The sequence below is a fragment of the Corapipo altera genome, unplaced genomic scaffold, assembly GCF_003945725.1.
Source record: "Corapipo altera isolate COAL_440 unplaced genomic scaffold, ASM394572v1 78, whole genome shotgun sequence".
Classification (NCBI taxonomy): domain Eukaryota; kingdom Metazoa; phylum Chordata; class Aves; order Passeriformes; family Pipridae; genus Corapipo; species Corapipo altera.
Window position 1 is genome coordinate 3,655,273 of NW_020884904.1, and position 21,590 is coordinate 3,676,862.

General features: G+C 38.1%; 1 protein-coding gene across 1 annotated transcript in view; it reads left to right on the plus strand.

Annotated features, from left to right (window-relative positions):
• TRIM66 (tripartite motif containing 66) overlaps positions 1 to 21,590 on the plus strand; it is a 52,112-nt gene that overhangs the window by 2,652 nt on the left and 27,870 nt on the right. Inside the window, exons 2-6 of the mRNA XM_027651273.1 lie at positions 7,977 to 8,080; positions 11,852 to 11,999; positions 18,157 to 18,289; positions 18,914 to 19,030; positions 20,828 to 20,942. Of these exons, the coding sequence (XP_027507074.1) occupies positions 7,977 to 8,080; positions 11,852 to 11,999; positions 18,157 to 18,289; positions 18,914 to 19,030; positions 20,828 to 20,942 (617 nt within the window). The remainder of the gene's footprint in view (positions 1 to 7,976; positions 8,081 to 11,851; positions 12,000 to 18,156; positions 18,290 to 18,913; positions 19,031 to 20,827; positions 20,943 to 21,590) is intronic.

Consider the following 21,590-nt stretch of genomic DNA (forward strand, 5'->3'; position numbering starts at 1 on the left):
TTTTTCTCTTTTTCTCTTTTTCTCTTTTTCTCTTTTTCTCTTTTTCTCTTTTTCTCTTTTTCTTTTTCTCTTTTTCTCTTTTTCTTTCTTTTTTCTTTTTCTTTTCTCCCTATTTCTGCAAATCTTCCTCCCTGTGAGTTATTCAATGATTTAAATTGTTTCAGTGTTTTAAATATTAATTTCAAAAGTAGCAAAATGAGGACCAGTTTAGGTGCATTGTTGTGAGCAGCTCATGTTTTTGCAAGACTGTCTCTGCTAAAGGATTGATTGGTTTGGTTTTGTTTTCCTTAAGGAAAAAAATAATCACAGGTAACCACTGCTCAATCACAGTTTAGACCCCTGAGAACAAGGCAGATCAGGAAAGATGTACTGGAACACCTTGAGATTTCTGCTAACTGATATCAAGCCCTGGTATTATTTTGATTGTTTGTGGCTGAATTGGGTAATTAGTCTAACCTTTAAGTTACACTTTATGTTAGTAAAATGTGATTAGTAGTTGCCTAGCTTTGTAAATTGCTTTGTGCAGTGTTACATTTAGTTGTATCGTGGTTTTGTATTGAACTTGTGTAGTTTTTTTATGCAATTCTATTTTAAAAATGTTCTTTGCCCTTTTGTATTTCTCTAGGTTGGATAACAAAAATCATGGCAAATGACCACATAATTTCTGTCCACGTGCTCTGCATAAGTAAAAAACTGTCCCTGCTTTGGTTATGTTAGAAATGTAACAGGGTTATGTATTAGGGAAATGCAAACAGTTTGGATAAAACTAAGAGAAAAACAGACTTTTAAACAGAACAAATGTGGCTTCAACTGTTGACAGGTGCCCACTTGCTGCATCTTATTTTTTCCTCCTGAAGATAAACAGTTTTCTTCAGCTTGCGTGGTGTGAGCTATAGGCAACCATGCATCCCTAATTGTGAACACTTGTTAGTGAAGCACATCCAAATGTCAGCCAGGCATTGGTCATAGTTGCATTTAATTTGGTCAGAGATATCTTCAAGGGGGTTTGTTTCAAGAAAAGGACTGAGCTTTAGGACTCTTTTGGTTCTAGACTCATTTTCAGTGTGAAGTTTTGGCATAAGAAGTGTGATGTACTGGCTTAAGGAGACTCCAGGTACCAACACACAGTGCCTTAGCTTGTATTAAGTCTGTATTCAAAAATAATAATAATAAAAGAATTGACAGAGTTCTTTAAACCATAATTAGGCTTAGAGTGAGACAGTTTGGCTACCTTGGTGTTGGTGCAGCTGTGGTGTCTCCAGGACTCTCAAAATATGTTTTGATGCATTCATACAAGGAAAGTGATGCAATGCAATGCATCTATTAACTCTGAAGGAAAACACCCTTTTGCTTTAATTAGAGCCACTTAACACCACATACATGTTTTACATCTAAAAACGGAAGTAGAAAGCTTATTCTGAAGACAGAAACTGTTCATAGTGTGTATGTTTAGTCATCTTAAAATGGATTTAAAGTTAGTCATCCCATTGCACTGTGTTGTTCAGCTGCCAGATCCAAAAGGCAAGTGAAACAATGAGGGGTTTAGTTATATAAATATGAAACTGTAGAGTGGGAGGTTGTCTTCAGAGCTGTTTCCTATAACCTATAATTGGGTCTCCAAGGAAGTGTAAATTATGCCTGCAGCTTGAGCTGTAGTTAATGCTCTCTGAGAATAATTATTCTGATGGTTGTTGGAGGAAAAAGAGCAGAGGAATAGGTGCAACATGTGGACAACAAGTATAAATGTGGTGTGTATGGTAGCTCCACTGTTTGTTTCTTTATGCTAATCAATTCTCATGATAATAATAAGCTAATTATCTGCATTGATTTATTTCTGAGATAGACAGCTTGAGGGTTCTTTCTTTTTGAACCTGACCAGACTGGAAGACCTTGAAACAAAACTGTGAGTTGCGGCTTTTCATGTACAAAAGGTCTTTGTACTCAGTGTCCACACGTGGTGGAGAGGTTACACTTTGCACTTTCAGAGGTGATTGCTGCAAATTATCCACAGCTCTGTCACTTACAAATTTTAGATTGCTGCAATATTGGTGGAGTAAATACTTGAGGGCACTCAGAAATTCTAGTTCTTTCTTTATTTGTGCTTCTACAAAGGAACACTCTGTCTGAGGGTCACTACCTTGGTGTCTGCTTACTATTCCCTGAGTCTAATGCAATGTGGCAACTTTCATTAGTGGAAATGAAAGTGCTGTGGGATGTGAGAGATCTGACCTGGGGGAAACTAGGGCTTGAACACTACATGGCAGAAGTTGGTTGTTTTCCTGAAAGCTGATCTTGGATATCCCGGGTGTGGAGTTGCAGTGTTCAGGCTGGGTAACTGTGTCTGACTACTGGACTCTCTGCCTTTGAATTTCCATTTTTACCCAATCCTCTGTTGAGTTACTATTGCTGATGGGAGTGCAAGAATGGAGATAAATGTGTGGCTTGTGAAAAAGGGCTGCAGACCAATTCAGCAAAGTAAACATCTGCTGCTGAATCTTTTCAGGGCTCAGAGATGCCTGTACGTAAGCATAACTACACACAGAGATATTGTCACTTCTAGTGCTGCTGTCTTTTGTGGTGGTGTTCAGATGCATTATCTTGCTATGGATGGTATTATAGGAGTAGCAGAGCCCTGGAAGGATGTCAGTGTAAGACTATTCTTCTAAATCCCACATGTGATGAACCTTTGTGGGAGTCTGTTCAGTACACTGTGGTCTCCAGTGATTGTTCAGTACTAGCTGATAACTCAAATACACTGCAAATAGCTTGTATGTGTTTTGTCCCCTCATATAATCCTGAAATAGGGTTTTATTCTATGTATCCCAATGAAGCAGGGCTTAAATCTAACATTAGGATTCTTGCTAGACTTTCTGAATTCATGGTCATCTCTGTAGCAGTGAAATGTGATGCCATAAATAATGATTTCAAGTGCCAAACAGCAGGAATCCATGAACTTCTAAAAGATAATTTATGCAAATGTTCCTACCTCCTTCCTGCCAATTTAATTTCCATGCAAAAATAGAGCATGTCAACATCTCTTTCAGCTCTCTGCTTCTTCTAGAGGTTTTGATATCAATAACGGACTCTCTTTAGGCATCGTGATTGCACCATAGCTGAATTTGACTCCTGATCTCTTAATATGTAAACTGTTGTTCAAATCCTGTAATTCCATGTTGAATTGCTGCTTAGATCCAGAAATTGCATCATTCTCATACGTGCAAACAGTGAGTCTCTAGGGCTTCTGACTACTCTTCCCTTCACCCACAGCGCTGTAATAATGATATATTTAAATGAGCTGTCTGCAAAGTACAGGTTCTTAAAACAGATTAACGGTGTTGTTTGAAGGCAGTGGTAAGGTAGAAAGGCAAGAAAATATTTAGGGAATGGCCTGCAAAAAGTACTGTGGGAGTGAATGGTATTTTGAGACCTGCTACCATCGGGATCTGGAAAAGCTCTTCTCTTTCCACCTGAACACCTGCTCCAGGTTTTTCTGAGGACTGAGAGAAGGCCCAGGCAAGAAGGGAAGTAGGATACTGATATTCATTTTATCTATGGAATTTTTATTCAGGAAAAATACAAACAAGGCGAGTTATCAGAGACATGAATGAATCCGAGAGGACAAGAAAGAAGGCAAGAGGAGAAAAACTCTGCACCTTGTAGTGGCCCAGTACATCTTTCTTCCCTGCTGATTTGTCAGCATTCCTGGTCAAAGAAGGGGGCGCATCCCCAGATATTCCATGAAAGGTGTAGTGACTTCAGTCTTCATCACGGCACAGCCTGATTCCAGGGAGCACACTGTGTATGCAGCTCTTAATAACACCTGCTCCCTGATACAGGTGACTTTGTGGGTGGCTCTTTAACTGTTTATCCAGAGCACAGGTAAGGGGCTCCTAGGAAATTGTACTTTACTGGTGATTTACACTCTGAGCACAAGCACAAGGTAGTGCACTCCCCTTGTAGTGCTGATGGAGCTGCTGCTTGTGACTATTTGTAAATATATATGTGAGGTTTGCTTAATTTCAGGTTAATTGCTTTGCAAACCATTCTGCAGTGTATTTATTATGCCAAGCTAACACTAGATTCTTTGGGGAATTTATATTGAAAAAAGTTGGGCACTTCCAGAGAGCAGAGGTTTTTATTAAATGGAAAAGGTATCAGATAGGCCCAATTAGCTGAAAAAGTATGATCTCTCAAGCCACCACATCCAGGTAAGCCCTCTTCTAGCAAGATGAAAATCTGTTTCCTGTGCTTTTAATAACGTCTTAGAGATAGAATTCAGTATTAGGACAGGTAAGAAGGTGCTTTTGATTAACCCTCCTATGAGTAGGAGACAACTTCTGATACTGTATTGCTATGGTGTCCCCATCATTTTTTCTGTTAACTGTTATGCTCTTCTTTTTTTGAATTTTTTTTTTTAATTGAGCTGAAGGCTCTACATGTCTTATGCTCATCTCAGGGGTGTTTTAGATTTTAAATCATTATAATTTACAGTTTCCTGGGTATTTAAGATACACTTTGACATTTACACAATCAAAGCTGTACTTGATGGTCTGTGGTAGTGAGTCTAATACAAAGTTCTGATCTGTGTGCGTGCAACTTGCTCCATGTGTATCTCTGGAACAGCACTGATTTCAGTAGCATAACTTGGATATGAAACCTGGGGAAAAAAATTGTGCCATGGCATTCAGGGCATCACTTTTGGATATCCCTTAATCATAGGGGCAGTAATCATAATCATATAATCATAAAATTGTAATCAACAGTAGTTTCATCTACCTTCAAAATCTTAACTGTTTCACATTTCTTAATACTGCTGCGTTTCTCAAAATATATAAGGAGGCTTTTGTCCAGAACTGAAATCCATGCATGATTTATGCTTTCTAAGGGTGAAAAGTATTGAAGTTTGCTTTAAATTTTTTTAATTTAAAAACACTTAAAAGACAGTCTTGCTCATTATCAAATTAATGCATTCTAATTATACTGTATTCTATACTTCACTGATTTGTAACAAATTAACAGAATTTAAAGTTCACATGAACATGCCTGAGGCCATAAGCATTCTATTAAGTATCATTCAATTGATATAATTTGATTTAACATTCCACACTAACTGAATGAAATAAAATAGTAACTTTGGTATTAACTTTTTTATCTTATAGGGTGTGCAGACAGAAGTTGGCCTTGCTATGGCAAAGTTCTATGTTTTTGTTTCCCAGTAAGCAGCTATTCCCAGAAATGTTTTGTGTCAGACTGTGTGCTCGCTCACGTGGCATGTAAGAGTAACTGTGAGAGTCATGCATTTCTTACTTCAGAAAGTACCTGTTGATAATCTCCCCTTCAGTCACTTTGCAGCGTATTCTGTAGTCTCGGTATGGAGGTCTTCTCTTAGTGTTTACCAGATCCAGAACTGGCCCTGCTTGGGCAATGTTGTTATGGGAGAGAGAAACTACTTCCAAGTCTCAAAGGGCTCAAGGCGATTCTCTGTGAAGTCAGGAGATAGTTTCCTATTAACCGCATGGAGAATTAGAGCTTGTCCCTTGAGACTTATTTGAGAACCTGCTTGGAAAGGAGGTATCTTACTTCCTAGCTTTTCAGGCACAATGTATCTGTCTTTTTCTTTCTGCTGCTGTTGCAACTCTGGCACTTTGTACAGTGCTCACAGGGAAACTTGAAAACTTTCACCTCCTAGGAGTCAGCACTAGTGGTTGTAGTATGCATCATTTACAAGGAGTAGGAGGGCACTTTGGTGTAACACAGCTTGTCTTGCATACTGCAGTGTTCCTGCTGTTTTGACATTTCTCTAGAGAACTGAGCTGTTAAGAGATATCTAAAAGATGCACACACACACACTAATTTGGGAAAAGATGGAGAGGTTTCAGTGTGACCTAGTGTGTTGTCCTAGGGTATAACATATGAAGATATGATCCTAGTGTGTTGTCCTAGGGTATAACATATGAAGATATGATTAGCTACAAAAATTACGGTAATTAAGATACCTTTTCAGCTGCACTCCTTATATTAAGGGTGCAAAGAAGAGGAAATGTTTAAAAAACTTCTACATCTTTCTGCCATCACAGGCATCTTTATCAGATAAGTTTTTATCATCTTTGTAACTCCTGTCACCAGAATACACTTAAACAAGACTCAGGTTACACGCCCAGAAGATGAGCAGAGCGTTGGCAATTGCTTGTGTTTCCCTTTCCCCTGGGATGATTTGTAGCTGCGTTGCACAGTCACCTGTGGGTACTGCTTGTTCCTTCTCGTTTCTACATGAACAGTCACTGCTGTATAAAATGCACAGTTAAACAAGTAGTTTAGGTACACCATAGTCTGCTACTTGGGCCCCCAAATGATAGTTGTGTCGTAAATGCAATCTTGAAAATTAGTAAGCAATTATACTTTTGCTTTTATGTAAGATTTGGGCTAAAAGAGACCTAAACTTCATGGAAGTGGTTCTTAGTAAAGTGTACTCTTCAAAGGAGATGTACCAGAACTCAAGGTTTCTTCAAAATATTCATGAATGAAAGTGAACATATTCAGACATCTGACTGTGTGGTGCTCTTGTCGGAAGTGGTAATGTAGGAATGTTTTGGGGTTTGTGTGTCAATGTAAAATGCTGCTGTTAAAGTTACAGTACCCAGCTGTGAAAATTGGAGAAATTAAAAATTAGCATTGTGCATCTGGCCAGGGACTGCAGGAGCCACATTCCAAGGGGCAGGTAATACTAAGCACCTTCAAAACATGAGTCTCTGTTTACCTATTTAATACAAAGAGTAATAAACAACTTAAAGTATAATTAACCTACAAACCACTCTCCATATGCAAAAATAATTTTAGTTAAGGAAAAAGAGCACATTGAACATAGTTCAGAAGAATATTGTCATTGATCTTGCTTTTAAAATCTTGCTTTAGTGAGTTTACACCATTTAGTCATGGAAAATACTGTTAGTTATCATAAACAGATGACTTGGCAAGATGAGCATAACACTGAAATTCTGTTCTCACCAGGACAGAAAATCTTAGATAAAAAAAAGACTTGGTAAGGTAAAATAGACACCACCACTGTCTATGAAGGACTGTTTTCACATCTACAGTAACTTACAGGAATGGAGTCAGAAATATGCACCATCCTTTTAAAAAAAATGGCCAAATCAATGGACTGGAGCTTCTAGCCAAATATAAATCCTAGCCCAGAAAGTCAAGGAATGAAATAACAGAGGTGAAAAAATGCAGGTGTGCAGTCGTGGACACCTTTTTGAACTCTTGGTTCTCAGCCCAGACAGACACAGAGATTCATCCCAGTTGTGCTCAGTAGATAATGAGGGTGGAACCAGGTTTTGCTGTTCATACTGCTCTTCTTCTCTTTGCTTTGCTTTGCTTTAGGGGTGGTCATGTTTTGATAGATGGTTTGCAATTCTGACTTTTCTTTATGAAACTTTTTTTTTATCTTTTACCTGTATTCTGACTCGTTGATTCTGCTAGCAGCATGTTGCTCCTCTGTCACTTCACTTGGATAGCATCCTGCACTGTGAAACTAGTATTAAGGAGTGTGTGTTTTATACTTGAATGCTCCTCTGATGATGTAAAGCTGGCCCAGGAGAACCTTAGAAAATATCAGAAAGCACAACTAGATCTGTAACAAGGGAATACATTTTAAACTGCAACTCCTTTTTAATCAAATCTGTAAGCCTTAATGAATCAATTTGGACATGCAGATATCGTTGATAAATATTGAAATAAATCAACTGAACTGTAGTGTTTTTCTAGAGATTTTGTTGCTTTGTTTTTCTTTTCTATATATTGAACTAGATCTAGCCACATGTAACTTAGGGCTTGAAGGATGCCTTAGTTTCCTGGAACTGCCCATGTGAGATTTAAAAACCGCAATACTGAAGTGTGGTTTGTATAATTTCCTGGTTCACAGGGCTGGTGTGCATTGTTTTATTCGTGATGGTTTTCTTTTCTTAAAAATTCAGGTATCCTTTCCTGTCCTGTGTGCAAACAGACCTGCTTTGCAAGGGATGTAGTTGAGAATTTCTTCCTCCAGGACTTTGCGACTGGTGATTCAGCCATGGCAAAGGTAAGTGAAAACCACTAAGTTGGTTTCCTTGTGGGCTGTTGAAACAGTATCAGATGAACACTGAAAACAGAGCAAATTTTGTTTTGAACAACAGACTCAACAGTTTGCTTAGGCAGCACTGGAATTATTTCACTACTAGAGATGGACATACTGACTTCATAGTACTTTTTCAATTTCAGTTGGAGAATGAGTTTTACTCTCTATATTACAAATAACCAATTAAAAACATTGATCCTAGTGTATCTGTGATAATCAATAATTAGGAAGATACTGAAACTCCTGGATTCCTCATTGCCCTCTTTCTGCTCTCAACAAAAAGTAAAAAAATCACAGAATAGTCAGTGTTATAAGGGACCTCTGGAGATCACCCAGTCCAACCTCCCCACAAAGGCAGGGTCACCTAGAACAGGTGCACAGGAACATGTACAGGAGGGTTTTGAATGTATCCAGAGAGGGAAACTCCATGACTTTCCTGGGCAACCTGTTCCAGTGCTCTACCACCCTCAATGTAAAGAAATTCTTCCTCATGTCAAGATGGAACTTCTTGTGTTATAGTTTGTCCATTGCTCCTCATTCTGTCACTGGGCACCACTGAAAAGAGTCTGGTGCCATCCCCTTGGCAACCCTTTGAGATATTTATATGCATTAATGAGGTCCCATCTCAGTCTTCTCATGCCCAGTTCGCACAGTCTCCCCTCACAGGAGAGATGCTCAGGACCCCTCATCATCTTTGTGGCCTCCACTGGACCTTCTCCAGTGGCTTCTTGTTTCTTTGATCTGTGTAGACAAGAATTGAACACAGTACTCCAGATGTGGCCTCCCTAGGGCTGAGCAGAGGGGGAAGATTGCCTCCTTGACCTGGTGGCCGCAGCAGCAGATTGTTGACTGAGTGGTTACAATAATATTACCCATTAGATTGTGTGGGCAATGATCATTTTCTAATTGTCTGTTCAAAGGGTGATCAGAAGACAAAGGATTACTACCTTGGCCTTGTATTGATACTATACACAGATGGATTTCACTTATGTTAAATACCCAGTTAACAGGCAGGACTATTCTTGCAGTTTTGTAGTTGCCACTACTTTGGGTTGACAGGAGGGACAAAGGACAGAAAAAGGTGTGTCTCTTCCCCCTATGTTACAAAACACTATTATTTGCATGAGCAAGATTGATTTCAGAATGTGATAGTATCACCTGAAAACTTGTCAAAATTATTCTGTAGTCTGCTGGCTGCTTTATGCAAAATGGGGTCCAAAGCAAGGGAAGAGTAATAAAAGAGTAGGGGTACAGGACTTCACCTTCTGCACCAGCTCCTGGGTATCAGTTTGTCTCTTTTGCACTTTTGATTCCTAAGGAAGCTAGATAGCCATATTGGATATTCAGTTTCAGGGACTTTGGGTGGAGGTGAACACTTTTTCCTTAATGTAAGAAAAGAGGATATGTCTTTCCACTCCACTTAACCTCTGTAGAGGCAGCAACAATTTGTAGATCAGTTCTGTCCCGTGCAGAAGGCTCGAGACCTCTTTAAGTTGAACCAGTGGCTTTCCCAGCGACATGATTGGAAAAAGTTCTAGAGGGGATGCACTTCTTCCCTGTCAGTCATTTCTGTGTTTCATTTTTTCTGTTGTTAAAAAGTAAATAACGTGTAACCTAATCCCTGGAATGTTCTGGGGAAATAAAGTCAATGCAAGCCAAGTGTGTTGACATTCTCAGGTATAAGTTGCTTGTAGAGTGCAACATAACTCGATCTAAAGCAAGAAGGGGTCTATTCACATGCACTCTTCAAAGAGAAGCAGCAAATTCATGAGATATTGCTGAATGTTTAAAATGCACTTACTATACTGGGATTTCTTAATTACTGTGACTCGCGTCATTTACTTTTCAATGAGAATTTGTGTAGAAAGGAAATCAAATGAGAATATCTAACGTCTTCAAAAGCACTAGATTATTTTTTTTCAAACCATCTTTAAAAAAAGGTTTTTCTTTTCTGTAATCCCTTAGGAGCCCTAAGAGCTGTTCAGTAAAGCATATTTCTCACTGGAGCATATGAGTACCCTAGAGCAAATTGTGAACCTTCCTCACACTTTTTGGCTTACTTCCTTTTTATTAACAGTCAAGTCATGTAGCTTGCTTGCTTACTGTCTTTAACCACTACCATCAGCCCCCAAATTAAAGCCATAGTTTCACCATCGGTGACATCAAAAGGAGAAGCACCAGGTCATCTAGCTGAGACAGCTGAACTGCCATCATTCTCTTAATTTACCTAATATGTTCAAATGGGAATCTGTCAGGGAAGCAAGATGTCTCTCAGTGAGATAGTGAAGCATGAATGATAGAATGTGCTATATGCCAGCAGCAGGAGTTTCAAAAATACGCAATTCAGAATCTCTTGCCCAAAAGCCTATTTCCAAATCATAAATAATGTAACTCTGGACACACTCTGCAACTTAAAAGTAATGTTAACACTGAACAGTGTCAACATAAATTCTAGTCAGACTGACAGCTGAACTGTTACAGGTAAACCTGTGTTTAAGCAGTTTTGGTTATTGCAGAGAAGGAAGAGCATCACTCAACTTTTGACCTGATCCCTAAGCTGGCCCTTGATGGGCCTACATTTTATATACTTCTTTTTATATAACCAGCTTTCCTCCCAAGCATAAATAGCCTTGCATTTTGGTTATGTAAGTTTTTTTAGGCTTTTTTGGTTTAAATTATGACATGTACCTTTTGGAAAAAAATGTTGATAAGCAAATGGCTAAAATAGCAGAATGGCTTGCACAGGCAGTTCCCTCTCTAGACAATTAAACACATTTGAAATTTTGCTTTGTTGTCTTATTGTCAAGAATTGCCCAATCTGTTAGAAAAAGATTGTGAATATTTAGAAACTTTTGAACAATGAGTTGATAAGAATGGTTTGTACAATGCTAAACCAAATAGAGTAAGCTCTAATTTTAAATAAAGCAGTATAGATTTAGAGTAGCTCTGCTGACATAGCTCCAGTTTACTTTCATATACATGAAAGCAGAAATAGCCAACTTTTTTTTTAGTTCCTTAATAAATAATTAGTGACAAACATAAATTAATGCATGACACTAAAATGGTATGATAAAATGCTTTTGCATAATGCTATGATTACAAAGGAAATGGTAGTTAGATTAAAAAAACTTTTTGATGGACTTTCTAACATTCCACAAATTTACTGGGCAGCCTAGACTATCTTTTCTGAGGTAGAAAATATCTGTGTCTATCTATGTAAATATATATATATACACATATATAAAAGTAAGATGTACACTCATTTGATGTGTTAAAGCCATCAGTAAGTACTACAGCACTAACAGAAAGGGATAGAGCACACGTCTCATTTTCAAAGTGACTTTTAACCTAACCCTCCTTAACTTAAATCAGACAAGTCTTATTTCCTAGTTTCATTGCTTTTTCAGTTCACAAGAAACAAGTCATTATGATTATTTCTTCTGACTTCATGTGTAACATGGAGCCTAGAATTTTGCTAAATAATTGTTGCATCATGTCATAATAATGTTTGATTGTGCTAAAGCACAGAAAGACAACCAATTTTATTTGAAAGCTTCAAGTCTTAATTTTATTCTTCTCTCCTTTGTACCATAACCAGACTCTTAAGATAACTTGAATTGCATTAGTCTGAGAACAGAAAACATTAAGCTTACTAGTCTGAATCATGGTCTACTAAAAATAAGTTTGTACAGTTCATTTGTTATCCATGTATGTAATTGCACTTTTTGTTCTTAGAGCTGCTCCATGTGTAAAGAGAAGAGACCTGCTCACAGCCTCTGTACCAGATGCAATAAGTGGCTGTGCAGTTCATGTACAGAGGAGCACAGACATGGCAAGGAAACTGGAGACCGCTTCCTGTCTGTATCCCTGAAAGGCTGCACAGGTACTGAACACACACTGAAATTTCATTTCTTCTCATATCAGTTATTCAGTTGAAAAAGGAGTAGTTGCAGGCTCTGTGCCACAGACACTGTGCCCTGGCTGCGTGACTCAGAAGGTTATGTACCTCTCAATGAGACATTACGTGATTTTTCTCCAACTTTAAGGCTATTGCCACAATCAGCATTCCACAATATTAGAAAAAGTTTGGATATTTGTGTTTCACAGGTATGATCTTCTCCATATGCCTTTCCAATATGTGGAGTGAGGAAGGCTACAAGAGCAACAGGCCTTACCCTTTTAGTATTTCTGTCCTCCTTTGTGTAATTTCATTCAGAAAACTATGATAAAGCAATTCCTGTGCACGTTGGCAAGGTGTATGAGAGGCAGTCACAGACAGCAAAAGGCTGTGATCACCACAGGATGTTCCTTTGCTAAACCTGGAAGGAAAAGCATATGTCCTGAGTGTATTTTGCCATGAGCAAGCATAAATGAAGCCCGCTGGCAAATATTTCTCATCCCTATACAATGATGATCCACAGAAAATATTACCATCTCCTGTTACTGCTCCTTATTTTCTTTACTCATATGCCAGAAATCTGCTGTGGAGTATCCTAACCTAAACTTATTTAAGCAATTTGTAACCTGAAATAAGAATTTTTCAATTTTATACAGTGATTTAAGTTTACACTTTGCTAAGGTATGAATTTATTTGTGCTAGAGAGTTTGTTCTGCGCTCTTGTTCTTTTTCATAAGGAAGATGAAGGACAGACAAAAGGAATAAATATAGCCAAACAGTTATACTTTTTATTTAATTTTTTTCTTTAGGATTTTTCTTGTAGAAGCTTGTACTTTGTACTTGCCAGGTTCTTTTAAGCACTGGGTGGTCATATCAAACAGAGTTTGAGGCACTTGAGACATGATATGCCTTTGCCAAATAGGGTGTAAACAAAAAAAAAATCTGTAAGAATGGTAATAATAAAAAAGCACAGATTATATTTAAGTGTTTTTTGGGTCTTTTCTAGAGAATAATATAAACTGAAGTCCCCCAGTCCCCTCTCAAATGCCCTGATTGGATGGACAATATGTTTTTCTTCTTAAGTTGATGACAAGATAAGGACTGTGGTTTTGAGGCTCCAACTGTTTATAATTTCATTTCACTTTAACTAAGATTACCAGCTCATATTGTTGACAAATACTGGTAAGAAAATGTATGTATGACTTAGTTGTGGGTTTGTGTGTGCTATATAAATAAAAAGATGCAAACACATAAAATGAGAAAGAATTTTAGGTTAGTGCTAAATTCTATATGCTGAAAAAAAACCCCCCATGAACAAGGGGATTGGTAGTGCATGTATAGGCTAGTTAATATAAAAAATTATTTGGAATGTAATCTGTGCATTATTATTATTATATATTTTATTTATTTAGGACATAGATATCCCCTGAGAATACTTCAAAGAAAGCAAACACTTGAACTCAGACTGTTGGTTTGGGGTTTTTTTGGCTTCTGGAAATAAACCATGCTCTGCTTTGAGATTCAATTGCCATCTTTGGTCTGTGTATAGTGCTTCTGAACAAGTCACCTTCTTTGTAAGCCTTTGCAACAATTAAGAGATCTTGCACCTTTAAACTGTTCTGTCTTTTGCCATTTGCTTTACAAGGGCCAGACCTTCTTTCGTCATCTGAAAAGTGTAAGATATCCTGGGTCTGAAATGAAGTAAAGTAGGAAAACTCCCTCATTAATCCTCCCTATTTCTATTAATTTTAATAAACCATTTCTTCCTTGAGTGACAGAACTAGATGAGGCTGACTTCCCTTGGAAACTTTTCTGCTTCTTCATGTGTAATACATCTGATCACCCCCTGCTATACAGAGCCTGCAGCTCTCTGACAGAATTCCCCTTCTAGTGACACTAGCACATCCTCTTACTTCCTTCCTGGGCCATCTACTGCTTGCTGAGTGAGATCCAGATCACACAGCTGAATGGCTGAGTTGGATGCCCAGCAGCACCCTTAACCTGGTGACTCCTGAGGCCGTGATGCAGAGCAGCGTGCCAACTTCATCCAATTTTTGAGAATTTACTCTTCATTCAAATTTGTATTTAGATGCTAAGGGCATGGGGAGAGGCAGGACTGAGCTGGGCCAGAAGAATGTAATATTTTGTAAGTGGAAAACAATTTTAAAGTAGCCTGATTTCATTTTGTCTACTGTCTCATCCTTTGTGAGTCTAAATAAAGGCTCACAAAATGACTACTGATGGTAGGGGATTCCCTGAGAGGGCTTCTTGGTATTGGAAATGGCTGATTTCTTTTTGGAAACAGCTTCATGAAACTACTTTATTTTTATCACTTCCATAACCTTTTGGTAACTTGGAGGTAGAGATGTGTGCCTGTGCTGGTTAGAGTTCATTGTTTTGAATGTGCTTCTTGAGAACCAGAATGGAAAGTTATGGGAGTGTTCTGAGTCCCAGTTGATTAGCTAAAAGTGTTACTGAACTTCTACCAAAAGACCTTGTTTTTTAAGCATAAAACCAGAAATATAGCACACACTGGACAGTGCTGTGATTCTCATCTCTCCGCTCCCCAACCCCCCCCAGTTTGCCACTATCATTATATGTTGTATAGTTGCTCTACTGTATTCTTGTTAGGTGAATCACTTCTAGAGGTACTATCAAAAATTGCAATTCTTTTTTGAGTGCCAGACAATTACTGCTGGTTATGAACATGAAGAGATGATGAGGTGAAGAGAACGTGATGTGATTCACAGATGAGTTAAACTGTGCTACTTACTGTTTTTCACACACACTGATGTTTCCCGAGAGTTAGGAAAAAAATGAAAACAAAAAAACCCCAACCCAAACCAAAAAACGAGACAAAAACAAAACAACAACAACAACAAACAAATGAAAAAACAAACCTGAAAAGTTTCTGGGTCTGTGACCACAAGATGTCAAAATTTTGAAATCTGCTTCTGGAATGAATTTGATGAGCACTGGAGAACTAGATGCTGGCATCATGGGCCAAAGCTTTATGACAGATCAAGCAGCAGTCTTGGAGGAATAATCTCTGAAGAATGAACATTTCACTGGAGGGCTCTGTATTAACACTAGGAATAAGTTAAATTAGTTAAGTTCAAAGTTCTTCAGAATTCTTGAACTGCTTAAAGTCACAAAACCAGAAGCTCCCTTAGTCCCAGCTTTCTCAAAAGAACATTAGGTATTAGTACAGACTCTTGTTATATGGAAATTTGTGCTTTGCAACTGAGAAGAAACAATCCTTTCATCAAAACTGTGTTAAGAGTAAATGATCTGGTACTGACATATCAGTTATTTACAGGCTAGTGCACAAACTGAATAATTTTCTCTTTGCTATACTATCCTTTTCTTTCAGCCTCTCAAGGTTAAGTATGAACCTGTAAAATCAAAGTCTGAGCCATTGCGATTCATGCAAGTGGAGGGAGAACTGTATTAGCTAAGATGAGATTGCTTTTCCAAAGTTGACATGAACTGGTTAGAGGAACAGAGACTGAAAACTTTCTGTTAATTATTCAAGAGATACACCTGAGATAAAGAAAATATAGGCTGTAGAAAATGGTGACTCATATGATGAATTATCAGAATTTAGGGCAACTGAGCTTTCCCTTTTCATCAAATGAGGTTCTTATCAAGAAACTAACATGGATAGTTGTGGTCAAGGTATATGCTTCTAGAAAAAACAGGCTTTTGCCCTTGTTTAGCACCTGATTTCTAAGTATTAAACTTATTTTTAAACTGAAGAGTGTTGCTCTGAGATGAGTGTAAAGTAAAGTAGGTCAAGAATACCACAGTTCAGTGGCAGTTCTCACTGACATGTCAATTGAGTCAGGGGATTACTAGTGGCAGAGGATGTGGGTCTGTGTTGTAATTAGATAACACTGATTTTATCCTTAGTTTGCATTTGGAATCTACCTGTCTCTTAAATCTGAAATGGTACTAAAAAAATCCCACTGATTTCTCTTGGATGATTACAATCACCAAAGGCTAAAGAACCCTTTACAGAGAGAAAAATGGAGAAATCATTATATAAGATTGTGACTAGGCTTCATTATACACAGACCTTAAAGACAGCATCTCATTATAAGCTGCAGTTTAATATGGATAATTCGATCTTGAGTTTTCAGAAAAACAACTTGTATGCTTTGTAGATTCTGAACACTTCCAGAGGTTTTTCCAACCCATGAATCTTGAGGTAGTTATTATGGTCTTTTTGTTTTCCTTTTAAGATGTGAAATCTGACCCTATAAGGGAGGAAAAGATGATCTTTGACATCCACATTGGTTACATATTAGTTATACAACCTGCTCGTTACATATTATTTGCACTGGCAGCTGCAGGTTTTAATACAAAAGTACATGTTTGCAATATAATCAGGAAAAAAATATTACTGTGAAGGTGAGTTCAGTTTATACCTTGCTAGAAGAAAGTATTGGAGAAGAATAAAAAAATCCAATCTAATTTCCTCTTTTAATAATGCTATCTATTAGGATTTGATTTAATAATTATATAAACCAATAAACTTCCCTGAAGAATAAAGCATGATACTGCAGTAAATAATTCATAACAATGTAAACTATGTAATGCTGTTACATAAAATCTCAGCCTAATCTTCCACAAATTATCTTGCACATTGTTAAGAAGGCGGAAGGAAAGTCAGTTGAACTGGAGGAAATAAATCAACTTTCTTAGAAATATTTAGAGTAGATAGCAATCTAAAAACTAGGCAATTTGATATGTTGTTTTAGAGCATGGCACGGATTTTCTCCCTATTTTCATTCTCATTATCAGCCATCAGATTTTCTTAGCCTTTCTACTTTTCTGTTGTGTCTTCTCTGTCACTTCTTCCAATTTGAAGTGATTGAGTCAGTATAGCTTGTTGTATGCTGTGGGTTTGTTATTGCAATATTATCACTTCAAAAGCTTGATTCTATAAAAGGCCCTGTTTTGCTACAGGATGAGAGGATGGTCTATGAGCAAATGATATATAAATAATAAATATTTTTTTTAAATTTAAAGGTTTTATCAATATTTGTTATTTAATAATGATTGTATTATTTAATTTCTCATGTGTTGATAAGGAATAATGGGATAATGTCTTTGTTGGAGTACTGTGAGGATACAATCATGTGATTTTTCTAGTTGTCCTATATGTATTCCAATGTGCTAATAACGTTGATGGTTCTGTGGACACAGGATTTGAACACTGACCTACATAAATCTGTCACTGTACCTGAGCTTGTGCTTTTTGTTCATTTTGAGAAAACAATATTTTTCACCAGTAATGGTGATGGCCTGTCCTTACATTGGTTAATAAAATTAGACTCTGGAATCTGTGCTTTTTGGGTCCAAGAAAAGAGCTTTGGCCTTAACTGTTAATGTAGATGTACCTCTGAATATCTAATTCCAGTGGTAGAGAGTTTGTTTTGCCATAGTTTAACTTTTCTTTTTTTTTTTTTCCTGGCATTCATGACAGTGTTCCTTTTTTCTGAAACAATTCTACCCTTCAGGAAAGAGGGCAAGAATAGATTGTACAGAAGCAATGCTTCCACTTTGCATATCCACTGTCCATTCTTACTCTTCATCACACTACTCTTTAGAAAATCCTTTTAAAAACAGGTTTTAGGGCCTAATATCAGCCCTAGCTGCTGAACTTTATAAACTGCATTGGACCAAACACAAATTTGAGAAACAATTGCTCATGTGACTTTTTAAGAATAAAAGGTTTCCTTGCTTCTGCTGTGACTGCAGGTTTATATAATGTGCTTGCTATTCTACATTTTACAGTCTGGTTTTCTTGAGTGGATTGCCAGACCAGGGCATTCAAAGTTGTGAGGCAAGTGCACCAAATCATGAGAGATACTTAAAACTCATGAGAATTTGGAGGACAATATGAATTTGTTTTGATGCCTCTTTTTCTGATCCCCTCTGATGTGCTCAGTTTGTAGGATGTACAGGGCCAGGAAAAAACATAAACAATCCCTGCTTCATATAATCAGATGGTTCCAGTTCTGCGCCCTTTAAAAATATCAAGACTTTCCATACAATTGTGAGTTTGGTTACTCTTTTTCTGAACTCTAATAGTAGTCTTTGTCAATGACACCCTTGTTTTAATTATTTCCCTCAGCAACTGAAGATGAAGCAAGCGAGTTCTCCTTATTTTGTCCAGTGCACACTCAAGAGCCACTCAGGCTGTTTTGTGAGACCTGTGACACCCTGACCTGCCGCAGCTGCCTTCTGGCAGAGCATAAGGAACACAGGTACCACACACTCATTGCTTAATCATAATCAAGGCTAAAACTGTAGCTAATCGATATCTAAGACTTTTCATCTGTGTTTCCTGTCAGCTGATGCTGCAGGCTGATCTGAACTCAAAAGCCACGGCAAACTCAGCTCAGTTGTCTTATGCCCAGGTGGTGTAGCATGTGGCTCACTGCCCTCAGAGGGGCGCTCCCTGCTCTCAGCAGTGTGTACCTTCCCAGTTGTACTGTCTGCCCAGGTGCTATGTATGCAGAGAGTTCCTCAGGACTGTACTCAAAGGCACAAGTTGAACTCTATTCTGAGCATGGTTCAAATACTTATGTTTGTCTCTACCAGGGGCTTCATGATTGTACAAGACCCAAGTTACCAATGCTCAAGCATGCTGCTTGCCTGTGGAACTGTAAGGAATGTTTATAGACAGGGACATGTTTTGTGACATGAGCCTGCCTGTATGAGGTTTGATAAGGTTCAGCTGCCACAGAGAGCACCTGTAGTAGAAAAGAGGCAGGGCATCATGTCCAGACAGGTATTAAGGCAGCTGGTCCCCTAAACTCATCAACTGATAGGTTGTTTATTTATGAACATGGAAAAACATAGTGTGAGAATTTCCCCTTCTTTTACAGGTTCAGACATCTTGAGGAAGCTCTGCAAAACCAGAGAGTTATTCTGGAAAATGTTGTAACTAAAGTGGAAGAGAAAAAAAGTGGGATTCAGGTTTCAGCTAAACAGATTGAAGACAGGTAATTGCTATGCATTATTTTTTTCCCATGAAAGTGGGTGATATGCAAAAATATTATTTTCACTAAATGTAGGTTAACAGAATTAAATGCAGCTGCTATATTTTTTTCTTGGAGGATAGGAAATAATAGGAGGATTAAAAATATCAAATTCATGTTTCAGTGGTGCTGACAAGTCATGGCATTGTAATACATGATTCCATAGTCTTTATAAGGCATGTGACAGCTGACTTCAGAGATAAGATTTTTTTTTTGGTATAATCTGGTTCTGAACTAGAATTTGAAAATATTAGGAATAAAGATAATTTTAAAAATACCTTATTTCTTAAAGAAACCTGAAAACAAGTTGCAATGAGTCAAGACTAATACAAAATTGAAAATATTTAATTATATGAACTGGATTTCAGCTGCTGGTTATGCAGTTAGTAGCTGTTGGATCTCTCTTTAGCATTAATGAAACCATTTCAAACACCTTCAAAGAGTACAAATCTATTTGTACTGTTTATGCTCTAGTATAAAGTGGAAGGTTTTTTGATGCATTCTGTGTGTATTTGTTGACAAAGAACTTAAGACTGTTCTTGGCATGATGTTTGCGTGAATCAATCAGCACAAGCATGTCACATCCAGAGAGCAGTGGTCAAAGTTCAGTGTCCAGATGGAGATTGGAGACAGCTGGTGTCCCTCAGGGGTCAGAATGGGACCAGTACTGTCTAATATCTTCATCAGTCACAGAGACAGTGAGATCAAGTGCACCCTCAGCAAGTTTGCAGCTGACTCCAAGCTGAGTGGTGCAGTTGACGTGCCTGAAGGATGGGATGCCATCCAGAGGGACCTGGACAAGCTCAAGTGGGCCCCTGTGAACCTCCTGAGGCTGAACATGGGCAAGTGCAATGTACTGCACCTGGGTCAGGGCAACCCCTGGTATCAAGAGAGGTTGGGGCATGAAGAGATTGAGGACAGCCCTGAAGAAGGACTTGGGAATATTGGTGGATGAAAAGCTGGATATTCACTGGCAGTGTGGGTTTCCAGCCCAGAAAACCAGTTATATCCTGGGCTGCATCAAGAGCAGTGTTGCCAGTAGGTCGAGGGAGGTGATTCTGTCCCTCTACTCCGTGCTGGTGAGATCTCACCTGGAGTACTGCATCCAACTCTGGAGTCCTCAGCACCAGAAACATGTGGACCTATTAGAGCAGCTCCAGAGAAATGCCATAAAGATGATCAGAGGGATGGAATACCTATGAGGATGTGCTGAGAGAGCTGGGGTTGTTCAGCCTGGAGGAGGGAAAGTTTCATGGAGACCTTATTGTGGCCTTTCAATACTTAGAAGTGGTTTCTAAAAAAGATGGGGACAGACTTTTCAGTAGGGCCTCTTGCGATAGGACAAGGGGTGATGGTTTTGAACTGAAAGAAAGTAGACTTAGACTAGATAGAAGGAGGAAAAGTTTTATGATGAAGGTGGTAAAACATTGGAACGTGTTGCCCAGAGGAGTAGCAGATGCCCCACTCCTGGAAACATTCAAGGCCGGGTTGGATGGGGCTTTCAGCAACTTAATCTAGTTGAAGATGTCCCTGCTCGTTGCAGGGGGTTTGAACTATAAGACCTTTGAAGTTCTCTTCCAACCCAAAACATTTTATAATTCTATGTTTAAAGAGAAGTGTGAGAAAACTAATGGGAAATGATACAACTTGCATTGGAGTTCCATCAACAGTTAGATCAGTTCTTGTAACAAATAACTACTGAGCTGTGAATAAATGACATACCAGTTGGCTTGTTCAGGGCTGTGTATCTCTTACCCGTAGGTTGCTTGAAGTAAAACATTTGTACAAAAAAGTAGAAAACCAAATAAAAATGGCCAAGATGGTTCTGATGAATGAAATCGATAAACGAACAAACATCCTTCTTGAACAACTTGAAGTAAGTAAGGCTAGTTTATTTGATATCTTGGGAAATTAAACTGAATTAAATTTAACCCCAGTGCCAATGGAAAGAATATAGACTGTGAGAGCTATTGCCCCTTTGTTTATATTTTCAAATATTTATTTTCTTTTTTTTTTTTCCTGCAGAATTTTATGTAGAATCAGTGGCTGACAAAGATTCAGGGTGAAGTGACAAAATGTTTACTTATCATGAGTCAACCACATTTTCTAATGCATTTACAGAGAATACGTGTGGACCTTTTGAGTACCTACAAAACAAAGCTTCTGGTTTTAATGTCTAACTTGTAGAAGCCCAGTAGCATCACAATTAATATCCTGTTTCAAAAATGATTCTTTGGTCTGCTTTCTGCAACAGACCCAGTAGTTTTGACTCTTCAATTTTTGGATGTCCGGTATATATGATTTTATTCTGAAATGTGCTGGGCACAAAAATTGCTGATCAGAGTTTCCAGTTCTTGGTTATTCTTGGGTCATTTAGGAGGTACAGGAAAGACAAGGCACTCAGCATGGGCTGACTACCTTGGAACTTATGTATTTTTATTCAAATGTGGTTACTCAGCTAAGTAGCTTTGCAAAAAAGAGAAATTTATGTTATCATTTTTATCTTTTTTAAGCATTAAGTAAA